The 17,413-nt window shown below is 42.3% G+C and overlaps 1 protein-coding gene across 3 annotated transcripts in view; it reads left to right on the forward strand.

Moving 5' to 3' along the window:
- The window catches only part of ARHGEF4 (Rho guanine nucleotide exchange factor 4), a 77,750-nt gene that overhangs the window by 18,042 nt on the left and 42,295 nt on the right, over positions 1–17,413 (forward strand). The window contains exon 1 of one of the 3 annotated variants that reach the window (XM_018554828.1): positions 504–816. The exons of the other annotated variants lie outside the window; for them this stretch is intronic. Within the exon in view, the coding sequence (XP_018410330.1) occupies positions 639–816 (178 nt within the window). The 5' untranslated portion in view covers positions 504–638. Of the gene's footprint in view, positions 1–503; positions 817–17,413 lie in introns of those variants that run through there. 3 annotated transcript variants of the gene reach the window in all.

The raw sequence follows: 17,413 nt of genomic DNA on the forward strand, positions 1-17,413 counted from the left end.
TTTAGCTTGCAATTGTTTGCAGCCTCCAATGCAAAAAATGAATAAATACAATTTTTTTTCTTTTTGCAATATGGGTGCATTTATGAATTATTTTGTAAACAGTGAAATAAAATGTAAAAATCTGCAAATATGCGCTTGACTTGTGCCGCAAAGTGACTCGATAACCAGAAATGAATTTGAATGCAATTCCTTTCTAACTCGTGAGCGACGTATAAATCTCCCCATTCCGAAATGAATCACACTGGGAGACAAATCCGGTGACATCCCAGTGGTTACATCAATGGGATGAACCGTAGGAATTGTATTGGGCTCTGCAGGGTTTTTCTCACACGTTTCGCTCACAGATAATAGACTGATTTCACTTGTACAGCCTAAAGTTAAAGCCATCCAACTAAGTATATTAGCAGCAGTTGCTAAGATATTCTGGTGACACTTGGCCATGTAACAAGTGAGCTAGAGCAATGATTGTGCTCATGATGAGAGAATCCCCCCTAGAGGCCCCCTATGATGTCAGGTTGCAATCCACAAGGAGCGCCAGGCAGCTCACAATCCAGCCAGCACTACCAGGTACAAGTGCCTGGGAGAAGCAACAAGGGGCTCCTGTCTGCCACAGCTGCCCAGACAGCCGGTGTGCCCAGATGAGAACTCAGCAGCAATGTTCAAGTGCTTCAATGAATCCTCACAATAGCAGTGGGAGCTCAGGGCTTTCCTCTGGCTCAGATTCTGATAGCAGTAGCTATGTTGGTTGGGGTGGTGCTGGAATGAGAGGACTGCTGTCTAGATACTGGAGTCTGGAGAGCCTGCAGTCTGCTTCTGGTAAGGAGAATTGCTTATACATCTAGTCCTACAAGGCTGTGACAAGCCATGACATTGATGATGGCTTGTGTGTTAGAGACAATGCAACAGACAATTCAAGATTTGCTGCATGGGTATGGCTGGCAAGTGTGCGGAGTTAGATATAGCCATCGTAATCATAAAAGTGTTTATTTGTTTTCCTTATAAATGTGTGTGTCTTGGAAGCAGAGCATAATGCTATGAAATCAATTGTACTATTATTATAACACTGAAGGATCTAATGGAATCAGGCTTGTGGAAGTTAATGTGTTATATAATGGCAGAACAGAAGACATCTAGGGAGGCACAATTATGTGTTAGTGAAAAGTTGGACAGTAGGAAGATGCTGTATCATCTATTTCATATATTAATACTTAATATTAATATTTGCAAAATACAGTAACCCCTGACAGTATTGTATTTCAGTACACTTCTGTTAGATGCTCTGGGTTACCGCACTGTGCTGTTTTGCTGTATTCAATGTGACTAAACTCAGGAGTTAAATCTAGAAAATACATTCAAGTACCTTAACTATTAAAACTGTATTTTATTTGTGTATCACTCAGCTGTGTATCACTCTGAATTGGTGCTGACACTGTCCTTCCTTCTGGAGGGTGGCTACTTTTGTTCCCCATGGTCCTTGTATGTGTTGTAAAGTAGTCACCGCTCCAAGCTCACTTCTGTGATGGACTACAATCTCATGTTTAGTTTACTAATTTGTTAGTTGTAGTCTTATCACAGGAGCGAGCTTGGAGCGGTGACTACTTTACAACACACACAGGGACCATGAGGAACAGTGTCAGCATAATTTCAGAGATGATTTGAGGATCTACAGCCGAGTGATACACAAATAAGATACATTTCTATTAATAGTTAAGGTACTTGAATACATTTTTAAGATTTAACTCCTGAGTTTGGTGTCACTTTAATTTACAGAATACAGTAACCCCTGACAGTATCATATTGCAGTACACTTCTGTTAGATGCTCTGGGTTACTGCACTGTGCTGTTTTGCTGTATTTCCGTCTATCGGCACCGAGGATGTCTGTTTAAGGGATCAGCTGTTAAAAAAAATGTAAAACTCTTAAGATGGATTTCTTTGAGGGGTTGATATTTGTTGGATGCTTTCAGTAGTTTTTAATTAAAATGGTTATTTGTATTAGTTATTCAACAGCATAATGGGAACTCAAGATAACATGTTTTGAGGATGACACATCAGAAGTAAGTGGAAATCAGCAGGGCTTACACACTGCCCCTCCTTCATCTGACCTCTACATTACTTCTGCCTTCGGTTATAGTAATGAAAGTGGACAGGATGTCATTCTGTGACAGAGGTGACCCTTCTCTGGTTCTTTTGCCAATCTTCAGAGATGCAGGAAAGTCAGCAAACAGGGTTATAGTTTATAAGAACTCGAAGAATAGCACTCTCTAATGAAAACCTGTCGTGAGAAAAATATGGGGAGCAAAAAGGCTGAGCTCTTTCTTTAAAGGAGAACTATGAGGTGAGTGCTTCTCACTCACCTCATAGTTCTAGCTGACCTGTGACAATGAGACTGTCACAGGTCGGCTCAGTAGATCGGGAAGTGAGTGAACACATAGCGGCGTTCGCTCACTTCTCGATCCTGTCACAGCTCTCTGCCGTGACAGGGGAGGGGCTGGATTCCCCCCTCCCCGCTCCGAATCGCCAGCGCTGACTGGCGGAACGGACGGGGGAGGGGGCTGGTACAGCTGGCTCTGCCTCTAAATAGGCAGAGCCAGCTGTCACTCACACAGCTGGGCGGATCCAGACATAATTGTCGGGATCCGATTCAGCTGCGGCGTCTCAGTACACCGCGAGCTCTAGCTCACGGTATACTAAGCTTAGGGTGACGGGAGGACGCTAGTTTGTGTCCTCCCGTTACCCTAAGAAGAACTATGGGGAAAAGCCTTAACCCCATAGTTCTCCTTTAAAGGCTTGTTGCCTGGCTCCACTTTGACATCACTACAGGCTGAGATAGTGAACTGAAGCAGTATGAAGTGAGGACTCCTTATTGCAGGGGTAGGGGAAAACCTTTTAATAACCCTTGCAGTAGGGCTACCCACGCTCTGCAAGGGTTAACTGCTCGTTTTTGTCTAGGGAGGTAAATAAATTAGTTACACTCACCAAATCTTCCAAGCCGGTGTTCTATCGAAAGCTACAACTCATCTCGGTTTCCAACTACCTCACTTCCGGTGCTCAGAAAGACTTGAGCTCTGTACAGTTGCGGTGCGCATGCGCGCATAGCGTTTTCAGAATACTCGTCGAGTTTGCCACCTGCTGAATATTGTTCAAATTCAGCTGCTCAGAGCTCCGTCATTCTTTGTGTTTTGCAGTCTAACGCCGTCTGGTCGAAATATCCAACTTGCAAGTACCCGGCAGTGAGGTAGTTGGAGATTTCGACGAGTTGGGGCTTTCGATAGAACACCGGCTTGTTCTTAGACCTTTCCCTGGAGCCTCTCTCCCCCTCTGCTGCTGTAGTTTAAGGTCCCTGAGTCATCTATACACAGTGTCGAGGACTTGAGGACGCAGAGGGGCATACCATTGCTGCATCAGAGGAGAAAACAGGCTAGAGTTGAGCTCTGTCTCAGCCAGCTGGCTCGGATGATCAGATTAGTATAACTTTTTTATTTACCTCCCTAGACCAAAATGAGCAGTTAACCCTTGCAGTATGGGGGTAGACCCACTGCAAGGGATAATAAAAAATGTGCCCAGTGTTCTTCAACTTATACCAGTGTGTTGTAGTAACTTGCAGTAAGGGCTGGTGCAGACCTGGCCGATCAAGGACGCGCGATCCGGGACGGGCGACTCTGGACCGTGCGATCGTCTGCAGTTGCACACAGCGGTTGCCACATAGCCCCACTGATTTCAATGGGTTTACATCCGCGTGGCAATCGCAGAAAAAAGGTATATCACATCACACAATGCGCGGCTGTTCTAGCGGTGTAATTGGAAAATAACGGCACCGCTGGCGCAATCGGCGGTGGTGGGCGACTCCGTGACTGCACAGCAATCCGTGCGGTATCATGCATGATTGCTGTGTGGTCACGGATCGTGCAGGTGTGAATCTGGCCTCAAGTGCATGTTTTACTGTATGTTACTGCAAAGCTCACTAACCCGTCAAATACAGTGCAATACTGTGCTGTGGTGCGCTCTGTCAAAAAATACATGTCCAGGTTTAGTGTGTTCCAGAGCTTTAGCAGTCTGTTCAAAATAAAGGTCTGTGTAATACAATGCATGTTAAATGCACAATATCTCATGATAAACATGCATGCATTCCGCATGAAACTAGTGTGAATGAATCCTTATCTTTGCACAAAGAATCCACATTGCTTTCATTGCACTTACCCATACCAGTCCCGAAAAACCAAAGGAAGCACAGAAGTTAGGTGACGTCCTTCTTGGGAAGTATTTATGTGTCCATATGCTTTAGCTGTATCGTAATTTACCATCAAGCCTAGTGCAGAGAAAATAGTTGGGCAAACTTGGAACATTCACTTCTGTATCTAAGGTTATAAAGGTCCTTCTATACAGGAAAGCCAAGAGGGTCACTACACAAAGCAGAATGCACGTGTGTACAGGTTCACATGAGAAAACAATATCATTAAAAGATTATAAATGACACACGAATGACACACTGACCCTTCTTCTATAAAGCTCAGGGAGGTTTAATTACAATTCAGAATAAACGCTCTTTAACCCTTCCTTGCTTACTATGGAAATAGTTCTAGTGAACCAGGGGTACGTTACATTTTAGCTTCTAAAACATTTTTTTGCAGGGGAGTTTCAGCACCAGAAATTACTTAGGACTCTGATGTGAAGGGAGAATGAGGACTCGGATGTGCAGAGAGACTGAGGACTTTGATGGGAAAGGGGGATTGAGGACTCTGATGTGGGGGGGGGGGGGTGAGGGCTCTGATGTGCAGGAGAGATTGCGGACTCTGATGTGATGGCACTGAGGGCATTTTGAAGTGAAAAGAGGGGACTCTGATGTGATGGGGGACTGAAGACGCTGATGTAAAAGGAGGAGACTGTGATGTGAAGGGGGAACTGAAGACGCTGATGTAAAAGGAGGAGACTGTGATGTGAAGGGGGAACTGAAGACTCTGATGTAAAAGGAGGAGACTGTGATGTGAAGGGGGAACTGAAGACTCTGATGTAAATGGGAGACTGAGGACTCTGATGTGAAGAGAGGACATCGATGTGAGGGATTGAGGACTCTGATGTGAAGAGGGGGGGCTGAGGACTCTGATGTGTGGGGTGACTGAGGACTCTGAGGTAAAAAGAGGGCATTGTGATGTGAAAAGAGGGGGCTCTGGTGTGATGGGGACTAAAGGACTCTGATTGATGTGAAAGGAGGGGACTCTGATGTGAAGGGATGACTGAGGACTCTGATGTAAATTGGAGACTGAGAACTCTGATGTGAATTGGGGTACTGACGACTCTTGAGTTGAATGGATACTGAGGACTCTGATGTGAAGGGGGACTGAGGACTCTGATGGGAAGGAGGGACTGAGGACTCTGATATGAAGGGGGACTGAGGACTCTGATGTGAAGGGGGACTGAGGACTCTGATGTGAAGGGGTACTGTGGACTACGATGTAAAGGGGGGACTGAGGCCTCTGATGTGAAAGGGTACTGAGGACTCTGATTTGAAGGAGGGGATTGAGGCCTCTGATGTTAAGGTGGGGATTGAGGACTCTGATGTGAAGGGTGGACCGAGGACACTGATGAGAAGGGTGGACTGAGGACACTGATGAGAAGGGTGAATTGAGGACACTGATGTGAAGGGTGGACTGAGGACACTGATGTGAAAAGAGGGGACCCTGATGTGAAGGGGGTACTGAGGCCTCTGATGTGAAAGACGGGACTTTGATATAGAGGGGGACCTGAACCAAACCAATTACATTAACCAAAATGGTTAAATTTCCTTAGAAAAACATGGATATTGCAATTGTTGACTTTGTTTGCACTCTGGTCCTCCTTGATCTGTATTTCAGGTTTCAGTGTTTCAGGTGCTTCACAAGGTATTGAATCCAATGAGTCAGCATAGCAGTCACGCAACTAGCATTTTCAGAAATGTATCAATGGCAGTCTTTATGCTTCTCTCAGGAAAGGTTGACTTTAAACCTCAAACAAAATGTATGCTTTCATAATGCAAAATGGCCTGCTACTGTCATTCCCTTTGCCTGGATGTTCCTGGGGGATTCCCTGGATGAATTGAATAGATGAATTGCCACCATTAGTGAGTGTGTTGGTATTGCCCTGCAGTAAGAGCCCTAAGAGGATATCTGTAGTGGTTGTGTAAAATCCACCAACTGGTGACCACACTTAAAACATATTTAGACCGTAAGATCATCTGTTTTGATATGATAATTAGGGAGAATTGTATTTTTTAAAATAGTTGTATTTGTAATCCAGGGGAGATTCATGAGGATGTGATCATTTTGTTGCTGTCTACTAAGTGCTGTGAAATATTTCTGTAATTATTAAGCAGTAATTAAGTAAGGTTTGAATCACCATAAAAAGATCATCGGGATCGTCGAAGACTGTAAATACTAACATATTAAATTGTGATCAACAACAACAATCTTCCCATAAGATTACATCTGTATTTATCAGATTTTATGCAAGTTATTTACCTGTAAAAAAACGCTCTTCCAAAAACCCTGAGACTGCTGCTGGACACTGTCATCTTAGATGCAATGTTAAGAGCCCCAGCAGACTCAAAACTGATGCTCAAGTTACACACTATAGTATTCCTATTCACTTCTTTTCCGGCCTCTACATAAAAGGTTATGTATGGAGATGAATGGAGGAGTGGAGAGCTGGGCCAGCATAGACAGTAAACATACACTCAAAAGAGGAGAGGGCTATGATGTGTAAGTAAGGAGAGAGCTGTGCTAGGAAATTGACTCTTGCTGGAGGAGTCAAATTAAGCAAGCTCATAGGCACATTGCAAGTGAATAAAGAATTGCAAATGCTTGATTATTCTGTGCTTTTACCTGCATTTTTTTAATTGGGACAGGGTCTCTTTAAATGAAATGTGTCATGAGAGAAATACTCTTTTCCAGAATCTGATCTTTCCCTATGACAATGGTAATTACTTGTATGCCATGATGAGCCTCTGGTTCCAAATCTATGAGGTAATGACTTGGAACAGGCATTTCCATTAGGACTTTTTACTTTACTTTGATTTATCTGATCTACATACCTCTTCCTGGCTAGTATTGAAGACAGTGGGTCCGAATAATAGCCAGACATCTAGCATTTTTAGAAGGAGGTCAGCAATGGCATTCCCCCATGTTTAATTTAAAAGACTGTACATGAAACACATTGATGAATAGCGAGTACAGTCGGGATAGGTTTGCACACCTATTTTAACAAATTACATACGAGAACTGGGAACACCCATACATCTTCTATTACACAGACATTCAGATTAAGTACAAAGTAGCAAGAATACAGCATTCTGGTTCATTAGAATCTCTTAAACAGATCTTGTCATCTTGAATTATGGAACTGCCAAGTAATGGTAAGCTGGCTAAGACAAGGACTTGGAGAGAAAAGAGGTGAGTTATATAGGTCATTATACTGTAGATAGTAGAATATGAGGGGAAATGTTCTCTGATTAATGGTTACAGCCAGCAAATATTTTATTAGAGATCGAGTATTCTTCTCACTCTGCATAGTACATTACCCACTCACATTCAAGGATGTTTCTGTGACACAGGGGTAGAGAGATCCAGGGGGATGTAGAAAGTGCTCCCTTACATTTGTAGTAATTCCCCCTTACATTTGTGGTCAGTGGAGACATGTCCCCTTACATTTGTGTTCATTGAGGAAATTCCTCCTTACTTTTGTGGTCATTGGAGAAATCCCCCCTTACATTTGTGGTCAGTGGAGACCTGCCCCCTTAGATTTGTGGCCCTCTTAAGCTGGTAGTCATTGTTGATGGGAGATTTGTCTGCTGTTTGCGTATTGCTCAAGGAACTCCTAGAATCCTCTGGAGGAACCCTAGGGTTCCATGAAACCCTGGCTGATAAAGCCTGACGTAATCTATTGTCATTTTCCATGCCAGGACTGTATAACCCCTCTGAGATTTTTAGCAAATCCAGGGAACATAATCAATGCAATAAAATATAGCAGTTTTCAGCAATAATTGTATTTTATCAGTTTTTATGGTATATTTATTATCTCTGATTGACTGATCTTTATTGAATTCGGCATGTTCTCTGTAAAAATACGCACATTAATCACACATAAAAAACAAAAGAGAGAAAAATACATGAGCTGCCATTGTTAACAGTTTGCTAAAAAGTTGACTGGCTGTTATGCTCACCCACAAGCTTTAATATTTTTTCATTCATTGATCCCGAAACTGGTACAGAAGTTTCCTATGTTACTCGGCTCCATCTAGTGGTGGGAATGCAATGTGAATGGCATTCGCTCAGCGTATGGCTGGGAGGAAGATTTAGAGATCGAAATAGAAATAAACCCTTTAAGTTGCTGGCACATATTGGCGGTGGCTACGACTTCATTAGTTCTTTGTAATCTATTATTAAATTCCTCTGCAAATTTTGACAAGTGACAGCTTTAGCTACAGGATGAGATGTCAAGAGGAACTTTCTAGCTCCAGAGCCTTAGAGCAGGTCTTCAGAGATATGAATAATTCAACAAACAATCTGCTTAATCTCAATCTACCCAAAATTAAATACTTTTGGTTAGAGCTTTATTCATGTCATTTGTTGTGACCCTGTAGCTGTTCCTCACTCACATCACCTATTAGCATTGTACATATAATCTTGTGTTGTAGTTGAATTTGACAGATTTTGTACTGTACTGTATGCTGGTTTTATTGGGGTCCAGCTGACTATTTGCTATGATTGTGTTGGTGTCAGTATAGGCGCTTTAATGACTCACAGAAGTGTGTTCTCTGCTTTAGTGACAGGTCACAGTGTGTTAGAAATGATCTTCATTCCGTGTTAATAAAATTCACAGTTACATTTGGAAGAAGAAATGTTGTCATGGAAATTCATTGGCAGGAACACCTGATGTTGCACTCAGTACTAGAGAGGCTCAGACACTGATCACAGATCTGCATTTATGTGATTCTATAATAATTGTAACTGTCCATCATTTGGAACCAAATTCCTATGTCCCTCTATCAGTACACACTGGCCATGAACTAGATTTTTTTTTAAGGACTAGTTCACACCAGCCTCAGTGCATTTCAGCACAATTCTGTCCGGAACGCACAGGATCGCATTCCGGCTGGCTCACTTTGTTTTGGAGCGGGTGGGGGCATGACAGTGCATTGAACTCAATGGTACCACAGCCACGCCCTCCGGCCGCAATGTGATCGCCCGAACACATGGAACATCAGTTTTCTGACTGCACCAGTCCGGAACACAGGCACTGATGTGCTACGCATTTGAGTGCTGGTCGATCGCATTGCGGACGGAGGGCGTGGCTGTGGTGCCATTGACTTCACTGCACCATCATCCCCCTCCTGTCCCAAAACAAAGTGAGATGGCCAGAATGCGATCCAGTGTGTTCCGGCTCCAATCAGGCCGGAATGTACTATGACTGGTGTGAACTAGCCCTAAAACTCTTTCTATTGCAATCATGGCAGAGTTATTGGAACCTGTTGTGTAAATTAATGTATTAAAATATGTTTTATACCTTGTGTTTCAGAGCCAGTAGCTTAATGCTGGTATTTTTAGGCAATGAGTTCCTGGGACTGAAAGTAAGGTCCTACCCTAATGTTTCATAGTTACATAGTTACATAGTATTTGAGGTTCAATAAAGTCACAGGTCCATCAAGTTCAACCTTTATGTGTTAGTATGTGTGTGTGTAGTGCGTGCATGTGTGTATATGAGTCCCTTGAAGTCTAAGGTTTTAAGAGTACCTGTACCCCTGTATGTTTCCCTCACACTAACCCTCAATGAAACCCTACACTTACCCTCACACTAATGCACCCTGACATACTAACCCTTACACTAGACTTCCATATAAACCTAACATTCACACAAATCCTCCCTGACACTTTAACCTTCACAATATTCCTCACACCAATCTACCATTTAGACCTAACATTCACAGCAATCCTGGGCTGGACAAATCTCAGGAGATAAGTAGCCAATGTTCCTTAAATTTAACAGCTGGCGCCTAACATTTGAGGTTTTCTCTTGTTGCTGTCAATGTAGCTGGTTCCTAAAAAATATCCTACAGGCTCCTGGATTGAACAGACTGGCTCCTGAATTCCATAATAATTTGTCCACCCCTGCACTAATACTCCCTTACACCTTAACCCTCACTTCAATCTTACATATAGCCCTAACACTAATTCTGCCTAAATCCCTAACCCTCGCACTAATCTATATAACACTAACCCCCATGCTAGTCTTCCATATAACCTAAAACACTATTTCTGCCAAAACCCATAACCCTCATACTAATCTATATAACCCTAACCCCAACGCTAATCTTCCATATAACCCAAACCCTTATAATAATCCTCGCTGAAATGGGATGTGGTGTCGGAGAAGGCAGTGCGGAAGGGTGGTGCCAGCCCAATTATGTCCTCCAAAAGTCAAGATTTTTATTTAGATCACCCCAGAATCTGGGGTTCTGGGACACTTGAGAGAATAAACTAAGGTGCATGCATGCAATTGGAGGTGTTGATACTGAAACAAGTTCTTCAGGAATAAAGGTGTATTTTTAAAAGTGAACTTTGTTTCAACAACAGTACAGAAATGTTTCCCCAATGTACCATCAATACTCACACATTGATAGTAGCAACAAAACATTAAACCCTGTAAATATGACCTGACTATACACAAGCAGACTGAGCTACCTGACCAAAATGAGTAATGGTGCCTGGAACTGGGCAAAATATATGCTATTTATTGCCCTGCACTATCATAGCAATATATGGTGAAGATACCAAGGCCCGTGATAATAGGTTAGCTTTTTGTCTACCATAATGTTGCCCAAAGGATTTTCTTGTTGATAAAATAAGAAATTAGTTTCCTGTGCAGTTTCTCTCTAATCACCACCAGCATTAAGGAAGAAACACCAGGCTAAGATAATGTAGTAAGTTGTTTTTTTTATTTTTTTTAAGCATATACATTTTTTAATTGAAATTTCAACAGTACAGTACAACATGCTATATAAAACATCTGCGAATGTGAGAGCAGAAATGGAAACACATCAATAAAAGCATAATGGAGGCAGGCTTGTTATGGAGTTTCCTAAAGGAGTCACATATGTCTATATACGGTGTATGAGTAAGGCATGCACAGGATGCAGTAGAGAAATAAAAACAATATATGACTGCAAAGAATAAAATACAAAGGCAGAAAGCGAACCTCAATAGGCTGATAGAACAATGAAACTGGAGGGAGGTGGAGGGAGGTTGAGGTTCCAGCAGAGGAAAAGGGAGAACCAATATGGTCGGAAAGTGTAAATTTGTCAATGTACCAAGAGCTGAAAATGGTGGATTCCAGGGGGGACATAAGGGACATGTAAAAGGGTGTCAAAGGTGTATTGTATCAGCAGTATGCAGTACGGTTCGGTGGAATAAGTTTGTTTTTTAGACTAATTTTGATCTATGAATGTTCTCTAGCCCAAACCAGTAAAATGAGATATTCCAAAGGCTGTCCCATCTTTGAGAGCCACTGGCAAGAACAAGCGTTACTGTAGACCAGCTCCTGTACTTTGTTACTGAGACACAGCGCAAAGCAAACACTTCCAAGAGCATATCCAGGTATTGAACCAGATTGTATGCTGCAAATCTTTCTCAATGAATAACAAGCTGTGACTAATGGAGCTGTCATGTGTATTTCCTCAGGGGCATACCTCTATGGTAGGGTTGCCACCTGTCCAGGATTCACCCGGACAGTCCGGGTTTTGAGTGCTGTGTCCGGGTTTCATGGCAGCTGAAACCCGGACACAAGATGTCAGGCAGACAGAGGAAACCAAAATTAAGATAGGGGCTACTGGCCCCCCACTGAAAATAGTCTCAACTGTGATTTTTACATATGCCTGTTTGCCGCTATTTATATATGAATAAGCTACGATTCCTTCTCCCAAAAAAATGTCCACGTGTCCCTAGAGTGTTCGGGTTTCGCTTGAAGAAAAGGTGGCAACCCTACTCTATGGAGATTTCTCAAAGTGGACCTATACTGAAGCAAACTAATTTGTCAGACTGAGTGATACAAGTTAGTTAGGCATTCTGCAGCTGTTCATTTGCTCAGGGCCTTCTTTTGTTGCACGGTGTCTTTGCAGAATGGACCCTCCTGTTCCGGCCTGCTGATGACACCATTTATGCAATCCAGTAATTAGACGCTGTAGTGGGCAGGGGATGTGTATCAAACTCCTGATAAGCTCCTCTGAGGGTGGAACAATAGAGTGTGGCAAGGCAATGCTAAGTGTGGAAGTGCTCTGTTGCTTTAATCAGGAATTATGTGCTAAATGTATTTGTATTTATTGATTGCTTTGCCACATTAAACTGTGTTAAATGAACCCTGTCATCCCACCGAGGGCCAGTTACAAAAAAAAGGGCAGCCTGGTAAAAACAAGCCCATTTCTGGTGGCCTGTGGCAGGAAACGTCACCACTTTCCTGCTCTTTGGCCGTTCCAGGGTATTAGAACCTCCTGGGTGGAATGAACACCTGTTTTTCCCACTGGATCATATGTTCTGCAGTGATGTACTTGCCTGCTGAAGGAACCACTGTGTGCAGCAGTGTGCCAGAAGTAAAAACAGAATTTAAAAACATGGACTGTCGGAAATGTAAGGTTAGAGAGGCTTCTTTTACAGGACTGGCCTGCTATTATAAGTAACCCTTTGGTGACAGAGTCATCCCTGTCGGACAGCCAAACTTTAGATTTTCAGTACAGGTCCACTTTAAAAGCATGGTTATGTGCAGTACAGCAATGTGATTATAAGAGGTTTCTACAGCCTGTATAATTTTTCAATCTCGCTTCCGCTTGTTATAAAACACGTGATCATTTGTGGGAAAGTAGCAATAACTGTTAATTATATAGTATAACCGAGAAATTGCTATAGTACAGAGCATTTAGACCTGCCTAAAATGACCTGAAGCATGTGTTCTTCTATGTAATCGGCACACCCTGAACATTTCACCAGCACTTCAGCATTTCAACAGAACACAACACTAATACTCAATGAATGCTGTAGGCAAAAGTGTGCGTAAAAACGAAAACTGAGGAACACAGAGGACTTTTGTGCCTTGCTGGCACCGAATTACAGAATGGCGCATTGTTCCATTGTTATTCCTTGATCCGACATCTAGTAAACATATGTGACAGGAGTGCCTTCTAAGACATAAAAGCGGCTGACAAAGTAATACTTTTCTTGCAGTATGTAAGCAGAACAGTTTGGTCTGTGAATAGAGCAGTTTCTACAAATTGATTTTGCTGACTGATCAAACTGTTGAAAAGGGAGGATAGATAAATAATCAGCTGTGTTTAAATTTAGCAGTGCTGTCTGTGGTGATTTTAAAGGAAAGGCTCTAAAGGGTGTCAACAACAATCATCCCAACATAAATTGGATGGGTATGGTTGCTGAATGTGGGCCAACTGTGAATAAGCCTCCCCATCCCGACCATTCTACCCTTACAATAGCTTTTGGTTCACATGCACATCTCTTATTTCTTCTTTGAGGTCCTTAGTTTAAAGTTTAAAGCATTCTCTGCATTAAGGAAACAAAAAATGGCCTGCTACCTTTCCATGCCCCACTCCACCTAAAACACTTAGCTAGGCTCCACGATCACCGGCGCAGGCTCACGGACAATATGCTCTGTTTTCCTGAAGTTCCAGGTTGAGGGGAGGGATCCTGAGGCTACTGAGGGAAAGGCAGCAGTCGGCTGATGCACCTGCCTGTCAAATTACTGTGAGGAGGGGCTTGGCTAGAAACTAGATTTAAAATAAATAAAACAAGGGTTTAATGTCACTTTAAGTTCCTGAAATTAAAGCAGGCTCCATGCTATTCTTAAAAACATAACTATACTTCATATCTGTAAAAAATAAGTCAAGGCAACTGGACTTGCCGTATTTTTCTTGAAGACGTTTCACTGGACATCCGACCAGATTTTTTTTCAATTCAGATTTCTCAATTCTGAATTGAGAAAGCTGGTCGGATGTCAGTGAAGCGTCTTCAAGAAAAATACAGCAAGTCCTGTTGCCTTGACTTATTTTTTACAGATATACCATGACCTGGATGAATGAGAACATTCACGCAGACATAACTAGACTTCCTTACATTTGTGTTCTGTCCCTGTAATCAAAGCTTTTTTCTTTCTAGCTGCTTTTTTTTTATTTGTAATGATTGTTAAATATATCTTGTATGCTTGTAAACATTTAGCTTTACATCCATTGGGAACATGTACTGCTTTCTTCTCTGTTCATCTCGTCACTGTTCTACTCCTTTCTTTCTCAGCTCTTCTTTAGATGTTAAACATCATGTACTTGCTCCCTCTCCAGGCACCCAAAAAAGCCCAACTTCAGGTAAAATTGTTTTAATGGTTCTAGTTAGAGTGGGGAAGGTTTAGAACCTTTGTCAGGTTTTTATTGCTGTTTTTGTCCCTGTGACCCTAATTGTTTATGCTGATGGGAAAGGGACATGAATTGAGGGGTATCTTTAAAATGAAGCTACCAACAGGAAAACAATATTTGAGTTTTGAGCTTCTAACCCTTCTCCACTCTCTTCAGAACTAAAAAAAAAGTCCCCCCACCTTCATCACTTCCGTGTCCTTTAAGATAAAATCCTGTTAAATACTCACCACTATCACCTTCAACTCCCTCCCCCTGTAAGCACTATTCCTTGTCTTTCCATCAACTTCTGTCCTCCTTCCTCCACCATTAGCTCCTATTCCCAAACTTTTACTATTAATTCTTGTTTGTTCTCTATCATATAAGGATATCATCTTCAAAAAGGGAAGAAGTATGTTGCCAGAATTTGATCACTTTTAATTAATTTTTCTGAAGTCGGATTTAAAAGGAAGTGCTCAGACAGGTTGAATTCTTTATATCGTTTTGAGAGGTATGGTAGTATATGTGGTATATTCAAATGTTTTCCATGCAGTCTTATATGGTATGCAGAAAAAAAATATCTAATGAAAAAAAGCTCTTTTATAATTGTAATTAGAATGAGATTAAAATAAACCAGCTAACAGATGGGCAGCAAGTGAAAAGAACACAAACAATATAACTTTTTTTTTTTAGTATTCAAATGACTGTAGTATTTTTGCAGCTAGGTAAATGCAGCCAAACTATCCAGGCCATTTGTACTTCACTTTCTAGCCACTGGTCAGGTGATCTGAGCTTAAAGTGACACTAAACTCAGGAGCTAAATATTAAAAATGCATTCAAGTACCTTAACTATCAACAAAAATGTAGCTTATTTGTGCCTCATTTAGCTGTAGATCCTAAAATCATCTCTGACACTGTCCTTCCTTCTGGAGGGTGGCTACATTTGTTCCCCATGGTCCCTGTGTGTATTGTAAAGTAGCCACCACTGATGAGGAAGCATGGAGCTGGCTTTATAAACATTCAGGAACCCGGTGGCGGGTAATGACTCGCTGCCCGGCTTCCTGATTGGCCAGCTTTCCGACCAATCAGGAAGCTGGGCGGCGAGTCATTACATGCCGCCCGGCTTCCTGATTGACCGGGAAGCCGGCTCCATGCTCCCTCATCACCGGAAGGGAAGCCAGCTCCATGCTCCATGGTGGCAAGGGAGCTCCATGCTCCCAGGTGACGAGGAAGCATGGAGCCGGCTTTCCGGCCAATCAGGAAGCCGAACGGCATGGAATGACTCGCCGCCCGGCTTTCTGATACCAGAAGTTCTGGGATCGGGATAGGCATCGGTATCAGTGCATCCCTAATAATACCTTATTGCAGTGGAAGACTGCAATCTGGCTGGTTAGCACTGCTGAGACTGAATACAGGTTGGATATTTGATATTACCTTTTCACTGTGACAGTTTTCAATATGGAGACAGGGAGGGGGGTTGGTCATGAGATACAAGCAGAGCTTAAACATTTCATTACTATTAGATGATGGATGCATCCCTGTGGAGTAATAGCAATCAGTCAGTAAAACAGAGTCCCGGCGGCAAAAGTCGCCGGGAGTCTGTTTAAACAGCCCCGATGCTGGCGACGTACACTGTACGTCGTCAGTCACGAAGGGGTTAAGTAGTGTTGTCAAATGACAGAAAGCACGCTTTTTGTCAGTAAGTGGGTCACCTGCACTTTCAGCAGAACACTGGGGGCTTGAGCGTTCAATTGTGTTGTTTTTTTTCCTGGCCAATACCTCAGAAGATGTGTTTGCCTTGAAAGATTGCAGCAACCAATATTTAGCCTGGAAGGTCTAAGACAGGGATAGGCAACCTCAACATTCCAGCTGTGATGAAAGTACAAATCCTATCACACTTCTGCCTTTGGGAGTTATGCCTGTGGCTGTCAGAGTCTTGCAATAACTCATGGGACTTGTAGTTTTACCACAGTTGGTGGTCTAGTCTAAGATAACCTCTCTGTGTCAATAATCTGTCCCTGTACAGGCATTTAACAGTCTAATCATTCCAGTGGCACCTTTAATGCACACTAATCTGTGTAGTTCTGAACAGTCTTGGGTTCCAATGATCACCTCAGTACATATCATCAAAAAATGATATACAGCTATCGAGGGGCAGATACAAGCTTTGACAAGGAATTGGGGTTTGGGATGTTTGTTCTTGTCTTGCACCATGAATTTAGCAATCATTATGTGCAACTATGAGTGTAAAGCTTGAAGAGCTAAAGAATATGGGGAATTGTAATTGGGGTGGTTATCTATGTCCCAGCAGAACACCAAAAATAAAGGTATACTTATAGGTGGCTAAATATTTTATATACAGTTCTTTATTACAAACACTAAACCTTATTATGGTTTAAGAAAATACAATCTCGTGTTGATTAGGAAATGCTGGATTTTGTAAGTAAAACTTGAAAAAACAAAACTCATAGCTGTATATCTGCAGTGTGAGCTTTAAGACACTACTGCCTCTGACTGCTAGTCTCAGGAGATTTATAGTGAGATTTAGCCATGTCAGTACCATACCTCCCAACTGTCCCTTATTTGGAACCAAACCCCTCTGTCCCTCTTTCCTCCTCAGTTGTCCCTCTTTTGGTCTGATGTACAGGTATCTGAAAATGTTCTATTTAACTACCAAAAGTGTTATTCCGCACTAAAACCTTCATCCTATCTCTTAACTATCTTGTTTGCTATTTGGAAAAGATATTCCATTGCCTACATACATTGTGCTGGAAGGTGTCCCTCTTTCTTATCTCAGAAAGTTAGGAGGAATGCTGCTGCTCACTGTTCTCTTTGCTGGAAGCTCTGACATGAGGAAGCAAAACGCTGCCTCTACCAAGATGGCAACCTCCATACAGAGACACAGTGCAGCTCAAGGCATGGTAAGTCAGTGATGGAGAAATGATCAGCTACAGGGAGACCACAGGCAATACTGGTGAATAGTCCTTTACCATCTACCTGACTTT

This window comes from Nanorana parkeri, unplaced genomic scaffold (assembly GCF_000935625.1).
Source record: "Nanorana parkeri isolate BGI_ZX_2015 unplaced genomic scaffold, ASM93562v1 scaffold174, whole genome shotgun sequence".
Taxonomy (NCBI): domain Eukaryota; kingdom Metazoa; phylum Chordata; class Amphibia; order Anura; family Dicroglossidae; genus Nanorana; species Nanorana parkeri.